General features: G+C 52.3%; 1 protein-coding gene across 3 annotated transcripts in view; it reads left to right on the forward strand.

The window, feature by feature from the left end:
* PCDH1 (protocadherin 1) overlaps positions 1-19,028 on the forward strand; it is a 134,688-nt gene extending 115,660 nt beyond the window's left edge. For 2 of the 3 annotated variants that reach the window (XM_043520929.1, XM_043520928.1), the window contains exon 5: positions 14,711-19,028. In XM_043520929.1, coding sequence (XP_043376864.1) covers positions 14,711-15,096 — 386 coding nt within the window. In that variant the 3' untranslated portion in view covers positions 15,097-19,028. Of the gene's footprint in view, positions 1-2,693; positions 2,738-14,710 lie in introns of all 3 variants that reach the window. The other variant, XM_037907242.2, reaches the window with a different exon arrangement.
* Positions 19,029-19,151: the final 123 nt, after the last annotated feature.

A 19,151-nucleotide genomic window follows, 5' to 3' on the forward strand; every position in this document is an offset into this window, starting at 1 on the left:
ACAAACTGCCAAGGGAACTGGTGTATTCTCTAGCTCTTGATGTCTTCATATTCAGCTGACTGCCTCTCTGGAAGATGCTTTAGTCAAACACAAGTTACTGGGCCCAGTACAGGAATGAATGGTTGAAGTTCTCTGGCTTGGGCTACACAGCAGGTCAGACTGGATGATCTGTTGGTCCCTCCTGCTCTTAAAATATGTGAATCCCACATCTCATTGTGTTCCCCCAGTGCTCCCTCCACTGCTGTGCTTCCCTGCCCCTTCCCACCCTGCCATAGCCCCCCATTTCCCTCTCTGCACACTCCCAGCCCACCACACTGCCATTCCTCTTTGCTTTCCCACACTCTTCTGTGCTCCCCCACTCCACCGCGGTCCATTGTCCCTCCCACGCCACAGTTATCGTCCCTTGCTGCTGCACCATGTTTTCCCATACTCCCACCTCATTCCCCCATCCCTCTTCACCCTACTCTTCAATCCCTTCCCTCCTTGCCATGCTCCCAGCCCCACTGCCCTACCCCGTCCCTTCTGCACATGCACAGCACCTTGCCATGCTCACCAATGCACCCCTTCGCAACACTCTCTTGACTGTCCCCAATGTACTCCCCTGCTGTGCTTCACCACCCCTACCCACCCCACTTCTTGTCCCTCTCCATAATGTTGCCATGCCAGCTCTCTCAGCCTGCCTCCCTCTGCCAGCTGCCTGCCTTTCACTACCTATCCCCAGGCACTTTCCTATTGTCCCACTCATCTCTCCCTGCACCCTCCGTCATTGGTTCAGCATTCCCTTCCCTCCATCCTACCCCCTGATTTTCTTGGCCCTACATGCTTCCCTCCCCCTTATCGTTGCTTACTGCTCCCTTATGCCCCCCCCACTGCAGTCCCCCTCAGCTTGCCTGACCCCCCAGCTTACACAATGCTGAAAGCACTACTTGTCCATTTCTCTGGGCATTTATAGGGATTTCTAAAAGGTTTTGCACAAACACACGTAGCCCTCACTGAGTCCCAAATTTTTACTCCCTTCCATGCACAGACACACTCAGATGCACAGCCCCTGGAAATAGCATGGCCCATACCAACGCTGACTCCCCTCCCTCCTAAGTGCAGTTGAGCTCCTCGGGCCTGCACGGGCAAATCAGGTGTTTTCATGTGGGCATGTGCAAGCCTTTTGTCATTAGCACCTGTCATGGGTGAGCACCTGATTTTGCAGCTGAGCAAATGGACATCACTGTGATGTGTCCATTTATTTGTGCCCGTCTGTGAGTGTGAGTGTTCACATCCAGGTGTGTGAGAGCACGTTTGCCCATGCATGTATGTATGCATGTCTGTGTGAGTGTATGTGAGTGTGAGCGTGTGACTGTGCATGTCCCTTTGTGTGAATGTGCATGTTTGTGTGATTGTGCACATCTGTGAGTGTGTGACTGGGCATGTCCATGAGTGTGAGTGGGCATGTCCATGTCTGAAGTGGGAGTGCCTGTGTCTTTGTGCATGAAGGGCTTTGTGCTCTACTAGTCAGGTGTCCCCTGCCCTAATCTAACTCCAGTGCCAAGCTCTGGGGCAGGGAGTTGCTTGGTGAAGGAGTTGGATATGGATAGGGCCCTACTAAATTCGTGGCCATGAAACATGAGTCACAGCCCGTGAAATCTGGTCTTGTGAGTGCTTTTACCCTATACTATACAGATTTCATGGGAGAAGCCAGCCTTTCTCAAGTTGGGGGTCCTGACCCAAAAGGGAGCTGCAGAGGGTCATAAAGAATTTTACAGGGGACTTGGTATTGCCACCATCACCTCTGCGTTTCTTTCAGAGCTGGATGGCCAGAGAGTGGCGGCTGCTGACTGAGGGCCCAACTCTGCAGGCAGCAGCGCAGAAGTAAGGGTGGCAATACCATACTGTGCCACCCTTACTTCTGTGCTGCTGCTGGCAGTGGCTCTGCCTTCAAGTCTGGGCTCCCTGCCAGCAGCCGCCGCTCTCCAGCTGCCCAGCTCTGATGGCAACGCCACCGTCAGCAGGAGCGCAGAAGTAAGGGTGGTAGTACTGCAACCCCCCCCTACAATAATCTTGCAATCCCCCCCCCACACACACAACTTCTTTTTGTGTCAGGACCCCTATGATTACAACACCATGAAATTTTAGATGTAAATAGCTGAAATCATGAAATTTACAAATTTTAAAATCCTATGACTGTGAAATTGACTGAAATGGACTGTAAATTTGGCAGGGCTCTGTATATGGAGGGTGGCAGAAAGAAAGCAGAGTTGTGGAGAGTGAAGAAAAACTGGTGGGAAAGGAGAGAGATCCAAAGGCTGGGAGCTGGCATGGTCAGTGGTGGGGAAGGGCTGGCAAAGACAGGGGACTAGTGAAGGATGGAGGTGGGTGGTACTGGCTGGGGTTCTGCAGAGGCTGAGCGGGGGCCAGTGGAGGTCTGGGGGAACTGGAGCAGGTTAGGAGCAGGTTAGAGGAAGACCTCATTGGCAGTGTTGGCCAGATAGTCTGGTGGAGCCTAGGGTGGGGCCAGTGGCACCCAAGTCACTGGTAAAGACAGCAGATATCAGAGGAAGCCTGGGGGAAAGAGGTGCAAGGCAGAGATGCAGGGGCGGGCTGATGCAGCCTGGAGGGGCTGGCAGGGTCCTGTGGGGAGTGTGTAGACTGGGGACTGTATAATGATGTGACCCTGTCGTCCTTTTTCTGCTCCTCATTAGAGTCCCCTGAGCGGAACAGGCTGTGAATGGGGCTCTGAACCGAGGTATGTCCGCACGGCTTCCACCAGGGTGTTGCAGCTAATGTGCCCCAGGGGATGGGCCAAGGGAGGAGCCTCCCTGCCCACGGGAGGGACTCACAGGGGGTGACATAACCGATACAGGAGCTGGGGGAGGGAGAACCTGTGGGCACGATACAGCCGCTGCAGTAGCCAGTGGTGTGGAGGGCACTATGGGGACCACACAGGTGATGCCGGAGCAGCGGGTGGGAAGCAGTGGGGATGAGGCAGTCACTGCAGGAGCTGCGGGAAACCAGTGGGGGTGACACAGTTATTTCAGGAGCTGGAGGTGTGGAGTGTGGTGGCTGATGGGTTATTTTTGAAAAACAACAATTTCAAGAACATCAGTTGATCATTAACTCTGACTCCCAGTGCCAACCCTTTCTGTCTGACCTGCAGCTCCTAGCCGCATAGCTCTCACCTCTGACTCAAGCATCCAATCTGTGTGGCTTGACCTCTGATCCCCAGCACCTGATCCGTGGCGCCAATCCCCTGACTCACTGAGCTCAGATTTTAAGCCCTGGCTCTGCGGGGACCTGGCTTAGTGAACTTATGTATTTACTTGTAGGAAGTCTGCCTTGTGTGAAACCAGTGCCAAAGGAGACTCAAGAGTCACTGTGCCCAAGAGCTCAGAGCTGTGGGAAGGGGAGCAGGCAATGGAAGGGAGCTATTGGAGAGGGGCATTGGGGCACAGTAGAACTGGGAAGGATTTTCAGTGGGTGTCAGGGTTCCCCCCACACACTCTGAACTCTGGGGTACAGATGTGGGGTCCAACATGAAAGACCCCCTAAGCTTATATTCTACCAGCTTAAGTTAAAACTTCTCCAAGGCACAAATTCCTTTCCTTGTCTTTGGACGGTATATTGCTGCCACCACCAAGTGATTTACACAAAAATTCAGGGAAGTTCACTTGGAATCCCTATCCTCCCAATATATCCCCCCAAACCCCTTTACTCCCTTTTCTGGGGAGGCTTGAGACTAAAATACCAACCAGTTGCCTTAGTAATGTGAGCTCAACCAGAACCTTTGTCTTTAGGACACTGAAATCAGTCAGGTTCTTAAAAGAAGAACTTTTATTATAAAGAAAAAAATAAAAGAAACACACCTGCAAAATCAGGATGGAAGGTAACTTTACAGGGTAATAAAAGATTTAAAACACAGAGGATTCCCCTCTGGGCTCAGCTTCACAGTTACAAAAACAGGAATGAAACTACCTCTGTAGCATAGGGAAATTCACAAGCCAAAACAAGAGATAACATAACGCATTTCCTTGCCCTACTCACAGTTTCTGTGGTTTTAGATGGATTATTCCAGATATATGTTTTAGGAGATATTGTGTCTGCTTGGCTTCTCCCTCCGGAGAGCGAACAACACACAGAATAACAAAACAATCCTTCCCCCGCCCAGATTTGAAAGTATCTTCTTTCCTCTTTGGTCCTTCTGGTCAGCTGCTAAGTAGGTTATTTGAACTGCTTAACCCTTTACAGGAAAGGCAATCCAGTACAGCTGCCAATCATACATAAAGGTTACTACCCTTCCCCCTATATTCATGACAGTGGGAGAGACATGGGGACCCTCTGTGGGTAGCAGCAATGTCTGATGCTGTGTCACACTCCAGGCTCTGGGCTGGCGATGTGGCAGCTGGGTGGTCTTTCTCCCCCAAATTGTGGTATTGTATGCCTGTTTCTGTGGGGGAGTAGTGTGTGTGTGTGAGAGAGAGAGAGAGAGAGAAGAGAGAGAGAGATGGTGTTTCCGGGGTGGAGAAGCACTGTGCACGTGTTTGTACAGTACAGTGTTCTCCTTGGGAACCAGAGTACTGGGGGAGGGTGATGCGGGGGGGATACTGTTATCTGTGCGATGTAGTATTTCTGTGGTGGGGGGGGGTATAAGGTGTCTGTGGAGGAGATGGGGAGAGTATTGTGTATATGTGTGGATATTGTGTCTGAGTATTTGATGTATATATCCAGCATTGTGTCATGTATTTACGTGTTGGAAAAATTGTGTATGTGTGATGAGTTTGTGTGTGGTGGCAGTATTGTAGATATATTGTGTCTCTCTGGAACAGTATTGTGTGTCTGCAGTGTAGCATATTGAGGGGAATCCCACATGTTTTGAGGTGTATTGTGTGTGGTGTTGAGTATGTGGAGTGTATTTTTGGTATACTGTGTGTGGATGTATTCTCAATAGCACAGTGTATGTGAGAGATGTATAGTGTGGGGGTGTATTATGTGTGTTGTAATGTGTGGAGGATGTAATGTGTGTGTGAGAAAGGAATGTTGTGTGCATAGGAATATAATGTGTGTGGTATTGTGTGTGCAGAGGAGTAGTATATGTGGCATAGTGTGTGTGTGTGTGCGTGTGAGAGAGAGAGAGAGAGGTGTAATGTGTGTGGTATAATGTGTTCTGAGTGGGGGTGACACAGAGGCAGAAGGGAGAAGTGTATGTGGCATTGTGTGCATGTGTTTATGTGTGTGAGAGAGAGGGGTGTTGTGTGCGTGGTATACTGTGTGGGGATGAGGGTGACAGAGAGACATAAGGGAGTAGTGTGTGTGGCATTGTGTGTGTGTGAGAGACAGAGGGGTGTTGCATGCGTGGTATAGTGTGTGTGGGTGAGGATGACAAAGAGGCAGAAGGGACTAGTGTGTGGCATTGTGTATATGTGTGTGTGTGTGAGAGAGAGAGAGAGAGGGGTGTTGCATGTGTGCTATAGTGTGTGGGAGTGAGGGCGACATAGGCAGAAGGGTGTAGTGTGTGTGGCGTGTGTGTGTGTGTGTGAGGCGGGGGTGTTGAATGCATGATTTCGTGTTTATGGGTGATGATGACAGAGGGGCAGAAGGGAGTAGTGTGTTTGGCATTGTGTTTATGTGTGTGTATGTGAGAGAGAGAGGGGTGTACTATGTGTGGTATAGTGTGTGGTGGGGAGGGTGACAGAGGCAGAAGAGAATAGTGTGTGTGGCATTGTGTGTAGGTGTGTGCATGGGGGGTGTTGTGTGTGTGGTATAGTGTGTGGGGGTGAGGGTGACAAGCAGAAGGGAGTAGTGTGTGTGCCATTGTGTGTGTGTGTGCGTGTAAGAGAGAAAGAGGGGGGTGTTTTGTGTGTGGTATAGTGTGTGGTTGTGAGGGTGACAGAGGCAGAAGAGAACAGTGTATCTGGCATTGTGTGTATGTATGTGTGTGAGAGACAGAGGAGTGTTGCATTCATGGTATAGTGTGTGTGGGTGAGGATGACAGATGCAGAAGAGTAGTGTGTGTGGTATTGTGTGTTTGTGTATATGTGAGAGAGAGGGGGTGTTGTGTGTGTGGCATAGTGTGTGGTGGTGTGGTGCATGTGGTATTGTGTGTATGTGTGTGTGAAAGAGGGGTGTTGCGGGTATGGTGTGTGTGAAAGAGGGGTGGTGTGGTATTGTCTGTGACAGAGGCAGAAGGGAGTAGTGTGTGTGGCATTGTGTGTGTGTGTGTGCGCGTTTGTGTGTGAGAGAGAGGGGATGTTGCATGCATGGTATACTGTGTGTGGCTGAGGGTGACAGAGACGCAGAAGGGAGTAGCAGAAGGGAAGTAGTAGTAGAAGGGAGTGTGACACTGTGTATGTGTGGGGGGGGGCTTGCATTTGTGGTATAATGTGTTGGCGGTGAGGGTGACAGAGAGGCAGAAGGGTGTAGTGTGTATGGCATTACGTGTGTGTGTGTGAGAGAGAGAGGGGTGTTGTGAATGTGGTATAGTGTGGGGGGGTGAGTGACAGAGAGGCAGACAGGAGTAGTGTGTAGCACTGTGTGTATGTGTGTGTGTGTCAGAGAGAGGGCGGGGTGTTGTGTATGTGGTATAGTGTGTGTTGATGAGGGTGACAGAGAGGCAGAAGGAAGTAGTGTGCGTGGCACTGTGTATGTGTGTGGGGGGGGCTTGCATGTGTAGTATAATGCGTTGGCGGTGAGGGTGACAGAGAGGCAGAAGGGAGTAGTGTGTATGGCATTGTGTGTGTGTGTGTGAGAGAGAGGGTGTTGCGTGTGTGGTATAGTGTGTGTGTGGGTGTGAGTAACAGAGAGGCAGAAAGTAGTAGTGTGTCACTGTGTGTATATGTGTGTGTGAGAGAGAGACAGAGGGAGAGAGACAGGGGTGTTGCATGCGTGGTATAGTGTGTGTGTGGCTGAGGGTGACAGAGAGGCAGAAAGGAGTAGTGTGTGTGTGTGGCACTGTGTGTATGTGTGGGTGTGTGTGTGAGAGAGAGAGAGGATGTTGCATATGTGGTATTGTGGGTGAAGGTGACAGAGAGGCAGAAGGGAGTAGTGTGTGGGGCATTGTGTGTATCTGTGTGTGTGGGAGAGAGAGAGAGTTGGTGTTCTCTATGTGGTATAGTGTGTGGCCCGGAGGGTGACAGAGGCAGAAGAGAATAGTGTTTGTGGCAGTGTGTGTGTATGAGAGAGAGAGAGCCGGGTATCACGTGTGTGGTATAGTGTCTGTGGGTGAGAGTGACAGAGAGGTAGAAGGTAGTAGTGTGTGTGGTATTGTGTGATCCCTGCAGCACAAAAATAAAAGAGGCCGAAGCGGCCTCCCTTGGGTCCCAGCACCTGGCTGGATCTCTCTAGGTGGGTGCTCTGGAGGGGGGTGTTCTGTGTGTAGAGCAAGGAGGCCCTGGTATGTGTGTGTCCATTTGGGAGAGTGGTGAGCGGGGTGGGGGGATTTCTGTGACTGGTACTCCAATTACTTGGCTGTCCCATGGGCAGAAGAGCAGTTGGTACTTGGTACAGCCTGCTTGTGCCTGGTGCAGAGGAATGACTGGTGCCCAACGATGCCTGGCTGTGCCTGAAATAGGGGAGTGACCTGTGCCCATGGGTGGCTGGCTGTGCTTCAGTAGAGAAAATGGCTGGTTCCCAGAGATGCCTAGTTGTGCCCAAGATGGGGGAGTGCCTGGTGCCCAGAGATCGTAGAATCATAAAATATCAGGGTTGGAAGAGACCTCAGAAGGTCATCTAGTCCAACCCCCTGCTCAAAGCAGGACCAACACCAGCTAAATCATCCCAGCCAAGGCTTTGTCAAGCCGGGCCTTTAAAAACCTCTAAGGATGGAGATTCCACCAGCTCCCTAGGTAACCCATTCCAGTGCTTCACCACCCTCCTAGTGAAAGAGTGTTTCCTAAGATCCAACCTAGACCTCCCCCACTGCAACTTGAGACCATTGCTTCTTGTTCTGTCATCTACCACCACTGAGAACAGCTGAGCTCCATCCTCTTTGGAACCCCCCTTCAGGTAGTTGAAGGCTGCTATCAAGTCCCCTCTCACTCTTCTCTTTTGCAGACTAAATAACCTCAGTTACCTCAGCCTCTCCTCATAAGTCATGTGCTCCAGCCCCTTAATCATTGTCGTTGCCCTCCACTGGACTCTCTCCAGTTTGTCCACATCCCTTCTGTAGTGGGGGGGACCAAAACTGGACATAATACTCCAAATGTGGTCTCACCAGTGCCGAATAGAGGGGAATAATCACTTCCCTAGATCTGCTGGCAGTGCTCCTACTAATGCAGCCCAATATGCCATTGGCCTTCTTGGCAACAGGGGCACACTCCTAACTCATATCCAGCTTCTCGTCCACTGTAATTCCCAGGTCTTTTTCTGCAGAACTGCTGCTTAGCCTGTCGGTCCCCAGCCTGTAGCAGTGCATGGGATTCTTCCTTCCTACGTGCAGGACTCTGCACTTGTCCTTGTTTAACCTCATCAGATTTCTTTTGGCCCAATCCTCCAATTTGTCTAGGTTACTCTAGAGTCTAGACTCTATCCCTACCCTCCAGCATATCTACCTCCCCCTGAGCTTAGTGTCATCTGCGAACTTGCTGAGGATGCAATTAATCCCATCATCCAGATCATTAATAAAGATATTGAACAAAACCGGCCGCAGGACCAACCACTGGGGCACTCCGCTTGATACCAGCTGCCAACTAGATATCGAGCTATTGATCACTACCCGTTGAGCCTGACAATCTAGCCAGCTTTCTATCCACCTTATAGTTCATTCATCCAAGCCACACTTTTTTAACTTGCTAGCAAGAATACTGTGGGAGACCATATCAAAAACTTTGCTAAAGTCAAGATATATCACATCCACTGCTTTCCCCATATCCACAGAGCCAGTTATCTCATCATAGAAGGCAATCAGGTTGGTCAGGCATGACTTGCCCTTGGTGAATCCATGCTGACTGTTCCTGATCACCTTTCTCTCCCCCAAGTGCTTCAGAATGGATTCCTTGAGGACCTGCTCCATGATTTTGCCAGGGACAGAAGTGAGGCTGTAGTTCCCCAGGTTCTCTTTCTTTCCTTTTAAAAATATGGGCACTATATTTGCCTTTTTCCCATCGTCTGTGACCTCCCCCGATCACCACAGATTTTCAAAGATAATGGCCAATGGCTCTGCAATCACATCAGCCAACCCTCAGCACCCTTGGATGCAATAGATAAGGACCCATGGACTTGTGCACGTCCAGCTTTTCTAAATAGTCCTTGACCTGTATTTTCACCACTGAGGGCTGCTCACCTCCACCCCATACTGTGTTGCCCAGTGCAGCAGACTGGGAACTTACCTTGTCTGTGAAGACCGAGGCAAAAAAAGCATTGAGTACTTCAGCTTTTTCCACATCATCTGTCACTATGTTGCCTTCAGTAAGGGTCCCACACTTTCCCTAACCTTCTTCTTGTTGCTCACATACCTGTAGAAACCCTCTTGTTACCCATCACATCCCTTGCTAGCTGGAGCTCCAATTGTGCCTTGGCCTTCCTGATTACACCGTTGCATGCTCAAGCAATATTTTTATACTCCTCCCTAGTCATCTGTCCAAATTTCACTTCTTGTAAGGTTCCTTTTTGAGTTTAAGCTCACCGAAGATTTCACTGTTAAGCCAAGCTGGTTGCCTGCCATCTTTCTGCACTTCAGGATGGTTTGTTCCTGCACCCTCAATAAGGCTTCTTTAAAATACAGCCAGCTCTCCTGGACTCCTTGCCCCCTTATATTAGCCTCCCAGGGAATCCTGCCCATCAGTTCCCTAAGGGAGTCAAAGTCTGCTCTCCTGAAGTCCAGGGTCCGTATTTTGCTACTCTCCTTTATTCCTTTTGTCAGGATGCCTAGCTGTGTCTGGGCCGAGGGAATGGCTTTTGTCCGGAAATGCGTCGCTGTGCCTGGGATGGGGGACTGGCTGATGCCCAAAGAGCTGTGCCCAGCATGGGGGAGTACTTGTTCCCAGGGATGCCTGGCTGTGTCTTGGGGTAGGGATTGGATGGTGCCCCGGAAATGCCTGTCTATCCCCACGCTTGGTGAGTGGCTGGTGCCCAGGGATGTTTAGGTGTGTCCAGGGTGTGGCTGGTAAGTGAGGATGCCTGGCTTACCTCACCGTTGGAGAATGGTTGCCACCCAGGGTTGCCTGGATGTATCCAGCATGAGGGAATGGTTGCCACCCAGGGTTGCCTGGATGTATCCAGCATGGGGGAGTGGCTGCTGCCCAGGGTTGCCTGGCTGTGTCTGGTCTGAAGCAGTGGTTGGTGCCCAGGGGCACCTAGCACCTGGTTCCCAGGCATGTCTGACTTTCATAGAATCATAGAATATCAGGTTTGGAAGGGACCTCAGGAGGTCATCTAGTCCAACCCCCTGCTCAAAGCAGGACCAATCCCCAACTTAATCATCCCAGCCAGGGCTTTGTCAAGCCTGACCTTAAAAATATCTAAGGAAGGAGATTCCACCACCTCCCTAGGTAACGCATTCCAGTGTTTCACCACCCTCCTAGTCAAAAAGTTTTTCCTAATATCCAACCTAAACCTCCCCCACTGCAACTTGAGACCATTACTCCTTGTTCTGTCATCAGCTACTACTGAGAACAGTCTAGATCCATCCTCTTTGGAACCCCCTTTCAGGTAGTTTAAAGCAGCTATCAAATCCCCCCTCATTCTTCTCTTCCGCAGACTAAACAATCTCAGTTCCCTCAGCCTCTCCTCATAAGTCATGTGTTCCAGTCCCCTAATCATTTTTGTTGCCCTCCGCTGGACTCTTTCCAATTTTTCCACATCCTTCTTATAGTGTGGGGCCCAAAACTGGACACAGTACTCCAGATGAGGCCTCATCAATGTCGAATAAAAGGGAACAATCACGTCCCTCGATCTGCTGGCAATGCCCCTACATATACATCCCAAAATGCCATTGGCCTTCTTGGCAACAACGGCACACTGTTGACTCATATCCAGCTTCTCGTCCACTGTAACCCCTAGGTCCTTTTCTGCAGAACTGCTGCCTAGCCATTCGGTCCCTAGTCTGTAGCGGTGCATGGGATTCTTCCATCCTAAGTGCAGGACTCTGCACTTGTCCTTGTTGAACCTCATCAGATTTCTTTTGGCCCAATCATCCAATTTGTCTAGGTTACTCTAGAGTCTAGACCCTATCCCTACCCTCCAGCGTATCTACCTCTCCTCCCAGTTTAGTGTCATCTGCAAACTTGCTGAGGGTGCAATCCACATCATCCTCCAGATCATTAATGAAGATACTGAACAAAACCGGCCCGAGGACCGACCCTTGGGGCACTCCACTTGATACCAGCTGCCAACTAGACATGGAGCCATTGACCGCTACCCACTGAGCCCGACAATCTAGCCAACTTTCTATCCACCTTATAGTCCATTCATCCAGCCCATACTTCTTTAACTTGCTGACAAGAATACTGTGGGAGACCATGTCAAAAGCTTTGCTAAAGTCAAGGAACAACACTGCTTTCCCCTCATCCACAGAGCCAGTTATCTCGTCATAAAAAAAAATAAAAATTTTTCCAGTCGTCCGGGACTTCCCCTGATCGCCATGAGTTTTCAAAGATAATGGCCAATGGCTCTGCAATCACATCCACCGACTTCTTTAGCACTCTCGGATGCAGCGCATCCGGCCCCATGGTCTTGTGCTCATCCAGCTTTTCTAAATAGTCCCGATCCACTTCTTTCTCCACAGAGGGCTGGTCACCTCCTCCCCATGCTGTGCTGCCCAGTGCAGCAGTCTGGGAGCTGACCTTGTTCGTGATGACAGGCAAGTACATTAGCTTTTTCCACATCCTCTGTCACTAGGTTGCCTCCCTCATTCAGTAAGAGGCCCACACTTTCCTTGACTTTCTTCTTGTTGCTATCATACCTGAAGAAATTCTTCTTGTTACTCTTAACATCTCTTGCTAGCTGCAACTCCACGTATGATTTGGCCTTCCTGATTTCACTCCTGCATGCCCGAGCAATATTTTTATACTCTTCCCTGGTCATTTGTCCAATCTTCCACTTCTTGTAAGCTTCTTTTTTGTGTTTAAGATCAGCAAGGATTTCACTGTTAAGCCAAGCTGGTCGCCTGCCATATTTACTATTCTTTCTACACATCAGGATGGTTTGTCCCTGTAACCTCAATAAGGATTCTTTAAAATACAGCCAGCTCTCCTGGACTCCTTTCCCCCTCATGTTATTCTCCCAGGGGATCCTGCCCATCAGTTCCCTGAAGGAGTCAAAGTCTGCTTTTCTGAAGTCCAGGGTCTGTATTCTGCTGCTCTCCTTTCTTCCCTGTGTCAGGATCCTGAACTCGACCATGTCATGGTCACTGCCTCCCAGGTTCCCATCCACTTTAGCTTCCCCTGCTTATTCTTCCCGGTTTGTGAGCAGCAGGTCAAGAAGAGCTCTGCCCTCAGTTGGTTCCTCCAGCACTTACACCAGGAAATTGTCTCCTACACTTTCCAAAAACTTCCTAGATTGTCTGTGCACCGCTGTATTGCTCTCCCAGCAGATATCAGGGTGATTGAAGTCTCCCATGAGAACCAGGGCCTGCGATCTAGTAACTTCTGTGAGTTGCCGGAAGAAAGCCTCGTCCCCCTGGTCCGGTGGTCTATAGCAGACTCCCACCATGACATCACCCTTTTTGCTCACACTTCTAAACTTAATCCAGAGACACTCAGGTTTTTCTGCAGTTTCATACTTAAGCTCTGAGCAGTCATACTGCTCCCTTACATACAGTGCAACCCCCCTACCTTTTCTGCCCTGCCTGTCCTTCCTGAACAGTTTATGTCCATCCATGATGGTACTCCAGTCATGTGAGTTACCCCACCAAGTCTCTCTTATTCCAGTCACATCATAATTCCTTGACTGTGCCAGGACTTCCAGTTCTCCCTGCTTGTTTCCCAGGCTTCTTGCATTTGTGTATAGGCACTTGAGATAACTTGCTGTTTGTCCTGCTTTCTTAGTATGAGGCAGGAGCCCTGCCCTCTCGCGCGCTCCTGCTCGTGCTTCCTCCCGGTATCCCACATCCCCACTTACCTCAGGGCTTTGGTCTCCTTCCCCCGGTGAACCTAGTTTAAAGCCCTCCTCACTAGGTTAGCCAGCCTGCTTGCGAAGATGCTCTTCCCACTCTTCGTAAGGTGGAGCCCGTCTCTGCCTAGCACTCCTCCTTCTTGGAACACCATCCCATGGTCAAAGAATCCAAAGCCTTCTCTCCGACACCACCTGCGTAGCCATTCGTTGACTTCCACGATTCAACGGTCTCTACCCAGGCCTTTTCCTTCCACGGGGAGGATGGACGAGAAGACCACTTGCGCCTCAAAATCCTTTATCCTTCTTCCCAGAGCCACATAGTCTGCAGTGATCCGCTCAAGGTCATTCCTGGCAGTATCATTGGTGCCCACGTGGAGAAGCAAGAAGGGGTAGCGATCCGAGGGCTTGATGAGTCTCGGCAGTCTCTCCGTCACATCGTGAGTCCTAGCTCCTGGCAAGCAGCAGACTTCTTGGTTTTCCCGGTCAGGGCGGCAGATAGATGACTCAGTCCCCCTGAGGAGAGAGTCCCCGACCACCACCACCCGCCTCCTTCTCTTGGGAGTGGTGGTCGTGGAACCCCCATCCCTAGGACAGTGCATCTCATGCCTTCCAATCGGCGGAGTCTCCTTCTGTTCCCTTCCCTCAGATGTATCATCTAGTCCACGCTCCGCATTAGTACCTGTGGAGAGAACATGAAAACATGTCTGACTTTGCCTCAGAGTGGGGCAGTAGGTGGCCCGAGGGATGTCTGTCTTTGTTGCGGGTGTGTTGGTACTCAGGTATACCAGGCTTTGCCCTGATATCCAGGTACACCTGGCTGTGCCCAGGGTGGGGAGTGTCTGGTGCCCAGTGATTCCTGGCTGGTGCCTGTGTCGGGGGAGTGGCTGGTCCCCACGGATGCCTGACTGTGCCCGGGGAGGAATGGCTGGTACCCAAAAATGCCTGGCTGTGCCTGGAGTTGGGTGGTAGCTGGTGACCTAGTTTTTCTCTCCTTTGGTGTGCTATTTTCATCTCCCTCCTGGCATTCTGCGATATCATCACTGTCGATCGGGGAATTCCCTGTAGCAGCATGGAGGCAGGTGAATGCCAGATGCGCTGGGTCAGTGGCTGTGTCTGCCTGGGTGTAAGGGGCACACTTGCAACAGGGCCTGTGCTGAGCCTGAAAGGGCCTCGGCCCCAGGGCTGCTGCAGCAGTGAGTTTGAAGATGGGGGCTGGAATCACAAGTCCCGGGTTTTAGGCCCAGCTCTGCCATGCCTTTTTATGGCCTTGGGCCAGGCTCTGCCGTAGGGTTCCTCTGCCTCCCAGGAACAGGGCAATTTGTGACACGTGGCCCATGCCAGCCTCCAGGTGCTCGTGCTAACTGTGATTGTTCAGCCTTCCACAGGGCCTCATGGCAGTGAGCTTCCAGAAGTACTGGAGTCCTCTCTGGCCTGGGACGGGGTGACAGAGATGGGACATTACTGGGCACCTTCTAGAGTCCCTTTTGCCCCTGCCACCAGTGCAGAGGCCACGACAGGAAGCCTGTCAGTGAAATGTCCCCCAAAGTGCCATGTGCTTAGCGCTGGGGGGGGTCAGGCCTGAGCGGTGCCCTAGGATCCAGATCCAGCAGTGGCTCCCATGCTGTGGGGCTTGTGCGCATAGGGTTAACGCCGCTCTTATTTCTCTTCTCCACAGATCTTCGGCCTCTGCCTGATGTTGCCATGACTGGGACCTGCACCCGGGAATGCACGGAGTTCGGCCACTCTGACACCTGCTGGATGCCTGGCCAGTCCTCCCCGAACCACAGGCCCAAGAATGCCCTGAAACTCTCCACTTTTGTGCCTTACCAAGAACGGGGGAGTCAAGAGCAAGTTGGGAATGGCAGCCCCAGACTCTCGGAAGAGCGCAGCACCAAAATGGCCAACCTCCGCCTGCTCCCCACATACAGTGCCTTCTCCAACAGTAGCCATGAGCCCTGCAAGGACTCCCCTATGGAGGAAATTCCTCTCACCCAGACCTCGGACTTCCAGCCAGCCACCACCCCCTCGTCTCAAACCGCTAAGAGGGAGATCTACCTGTGAGGCTGGGCCCAAGGGGTGGGGAGCAGACACTTCTGAGGCCAGTTTCCAGAGGAACATTTGAAACTTTAATGCTTTATCGCTCCTGCAGCCGGTTCTCCAGGTCGTTCCCAGTTTCCACCCCCCTTCGGGTGAGATGCCCCAACTGGCCTCTGAGGACACAGGGCAGGGCAAGGGACAGGAGGGCCTTTTTAACTCATTGTCTTCGGGCCGGGGGTGTGTGTGTGAAACCTAAGGAATTTCCAAGCACTTGAGGGTGCGTCTCTGAACTGCTGTGTCAGGGAGGGCTGGGCAGGCTCCGAGTGCAGAGGACACGGCTGGGGTGAAGGGCTTAGGTACCAAAGGTCCATGCAGAGCTGGTGGAGTTCCTGGGGCACAGGACAGAGGGTGTCTGCATGCACAGGGAGCAAGCTGCCTGTTGCTTTACTGTAGACTCCTGTAAATATGAATCTTAGGAATGACATTCAAATCCTGCCTGATTGAAACTTTTATTGTCCTTGAAACAAAAGACATTTCAACAAAACAAACCACAGGGAGCAAGTTCCAGCGTTGAATGGTTTGGTGCATGGAAGAGCACAGGGGAGCACAGCTTTCTGTCCACACTCCTGTTCCATATTGTAAATAGAGATGTGATTGGTTCCTCAAACAGCTGGGAATGGGAGGAGACGGGCAGGGGCCTGTCAGTGCGGCTGGAGGCTTTCTGGTTTTACATCCTGGCCCGCTTGCCAAATGCTGTCACTGTGCCCATGGGCTGCAGGGTGTCCAGGGACTGCTCAGTACCAGAGATGAGGGCCTATGCTGAGGGGTCCCTTTTGGCTGTGTGCCAGTGGATGGCAAAGCTGAAAGAGCCAGGAGGAGGCCTGGGGAGCACCGGTTTGATAACTATATCTCTGGCTGCAGACGTCCTTGGCTCTAGCTCTGCTGGAGGGAAGGGAGGCACAGGTCATTGGGCCTCACCCCTCCCCTTGCGCCTGCTGTAGTGCAGGGAACTCCCATGGGGCCATCTGTGCCATGAACTTGACCTTTGACCTGTCCGCCTGTAAGCCACCATTTGCCTTTGTGAGGAGGAGCTTTGTCTCAGGGTCACACCAGGGGCCACTGGCCCCTGCAAGCTGGAGTCCCGCTGCCCTTAGGCCACAGAGCCACTCTCAAGGGCTCCAGCATCCTCTTCCAGTGTCAAAGGTCATCCAGTCTCCCTGGGGTGGCACCCTAATGCCAGGTGCCAGCAGCATCTGAGTTCCCCTTCACAGGGTACCAAATCCAGGGAGACACTGTGCAGGGTAGAGAGGAAGGATGGGTGCCGTCAGCTTGAACAGGTGCCCGTAGGAATGGCCCGTGGCTTGGCCAGCCCTAGCAGGGTGTGGATCAAAGGGGTGGCCCTGGTGGGACACAGGAGCTTCTGCTGGCTCTGCTTGAACTCTCTTGCTCTCTTGGAGGCCTTGGAGCTGTTTTGGTGACTTGGTTTCTGTCCCATTCTCAATTGTTCCAGCTCTGGCCTGACCCCCTGCTCCAGACACTTGGGCTGTCCCGCCTGGAGCAGGGTGAGGGTGAGTCATGCCCCATTCTCTCTAGGATACCTCCTTTCCTCTCCTCATCTAGTAGGGGTGCTAGAAGGCGGGTGAGATGCCCCGTTGTTCTTCCCTTCCTATCTCCTCAGCACTCTTCATCACTCAGCTCTTCCTTGGGCAGTGAGGCCAATGGCAGCTTCAGGATAACATCCCCTTTCCTATCTTTGGTCCATGCTTGGCCTTTGAACATAGGGGGAGGGGGTGGGAACATTTTGTGTCTCCTGGCAGGGCAGCCTTTCCTCTCTGGTGCCTGTGGGTGGCTAGGCAGGACTTGTTCAACATTGAGTGCTTCCTGCAGGGAGAGGGATTTGCAGCCCCATCCCATCAGGCCCAGAGGCCTGCAATTCCTGCAGTGAGTCTCGGGAGGTTCGGGGCAATGGCACTTGCCCTCCCTTGCCTCCTGGTGTTCAGTCCTTTGCTGAGTAGCTCCCGACCCTTTGCTCTGGCAGTGGTGATGGGATATGGCCAACTTCATGGCGTAGCTTCCTCAGGGCTGTGTGGCCTGATGGACACAAGCTGAACCAGGTCTGCCCAAGGAGCTCAAGGCCAAAAAGGCATAGAGCTGACAAGGCCTGCGGAAGGGCCGCAGAGACTGAGGCTCCTAGCTGCCCTGCCCTACCCTGCCCGCTCCCCCAGCTCCCTGTTCTTGTGTCACCCTGTGATGTGATGTGATGGGGGACTGTGCCACCACAGTTCATACATCTAGAGGTGCCGCTTAAGGGAGTCAGGACCCCCCCCTTCCCACCTCTCCTGTCACAGCTCCCCTGCTTGGAGGGCACTGGTCCAGTGGGTCTCTGTAGTGGACATCGCCTCCAGGTGGGTGTCCGTCCAGGCATACCTGTTCTGCTCTGCTGGCAGTGCTGTGGGGCCCGTGCTCCCCCTGGCCTGGCTGCCTGAGCACGTCACTTTCCTGAATATGTTTTTATTGTAGTTCTAGTTTCAGGGCCTAACTGGGCAGAATGTGCAATTTGGCCACCTAGGCCAGGATCCTTGATTCCTCTGCCAGCTCAGATGCTCGCTCCCCACACCCAGGCTCGGGTCTGGGGCAGCATCCCTCTGGGGCAGGCTCCCCAGGAGAGCTATATGACCTACACAGATATGGGGCACTGCTTCCAAGAGGGAAAGAGTGGGCCCTGGCTCTCCCCATGGCCTGGTCTGCAGGATGGCTCCCCTACTCGCTGCTTGGGTCACTCAGGGAACCCTGAGGCTCACAGCCCTTTGGTTTGGTTCAGGAGCTGCCTGAGGCAGCACAGCAGCTCACTCAGCCTGCATACACAGCCATCTGTGCTTCTCAGACCCTTTGGTTTGGGACTGAGGGGGGAATCTGCCTCAGCAGGGAGGGCAGAGGTGGTGCTGGGATCAGCCCACATGTGAGGGATGAGGTGGTGCTGGGATTGGCCCAGGGTGAGTGTGTAGGTGGTGCTGGGGATTGGCCCAGGGGTGGGGGTGGAGGTGGTGCTGGGATCATCCAAGGGTGGGAGCGGTTCTGGGATCAGTCCCAGGGTGAGGATGGAGGTGATGCTAGGGATCAGCCCAGGGGGAGGGGTTCTGGGATCAGCCCCAGGATGAGGGTGGAGGCGGTGCTGCGATTGGCCATGGGGGGAGGGGTTCTGGGGTCACCCCAGCATGAGGGTGGAGGTGGTGCGGGGGATTTGCCATGGGGAGAGGGTGCTGGTGCTGGCAGGGAGAAGCTCATTTGCACAAAGATAAGCCAGAAGGATAAAGCCTCTGCACATGGGGGAGGGAAGGCTCCCCACAGGCTCCGGTCTAGACAAGCACAGTGAAGGGGGGTGGGGAGTTACAGATGCCCCTCAGGGAGGGAGGGGGGTTCACTGTATTTAACACTGCACTAGGACAAGCCAGGGGGTAAAACCAAAGGTGGGAGCCAGGGAGCAGTCGGGCTGTGAGGGAAGGATCCAAGCGACCCCATTGTAGCTCTTCAGTGTTGGTTCTATTTATACGAGATTTCATTTCCTTGCTTGTGATGCCTTGTTTTTTGTACAGTTTTATGTACATGCAGGTGTAGCTTTTCTAAAGGAGAAATCCTGTGTCAGAGGAAAGTACCCAGCTATTTTTCAGATGGTGACCTATGTCTAAGGCAGCGCCTCTTGCTAAGGTTGTATTGCTCTCAACGTGTGATGCATTTCCCTGTGCGGGGAAGGCTTTGGGCCTTGGGTTTGGTTTTTCCCAGGCACTGTGAGCACAATTGATTCCCTTGTAATTCTTTCTGTTCGGAGCAGTGAGCATGACACCTTGTGAGCCCCTTTCTGTTCTCTCCCCTTCTGTTTGTTTGCTGAGCTGTCAGATGACAAACTCCATTGTAATTAGCCCTTCCCAAAGCTTTACAATAAAAGTGTGAAAACCTGGGTGCTGTGCCTGCTGGATTCTTCCCCGTGGGTTGCGTCCGCAGGGTCCTCGGAATCAGGGAGAGGACTATGTGCATGAGGGGCTTTGCATAGGCTCACTGCCTCCCTGCTTCCTCTCCTCGGC

Source organism: Chelonia mydas, chromosome 8, assembly GCF_015237465.2.
Source record: "Chelonia mydas isolate rCheMyd1 chromosome 8, rCheMyd1.pri.v2, whole genome shotgun sequence".
NCBI lineage: Eukaryota > Metazoa > Chordata > Testudines > Cheloniidae > Chelonia > Chelonia mydas.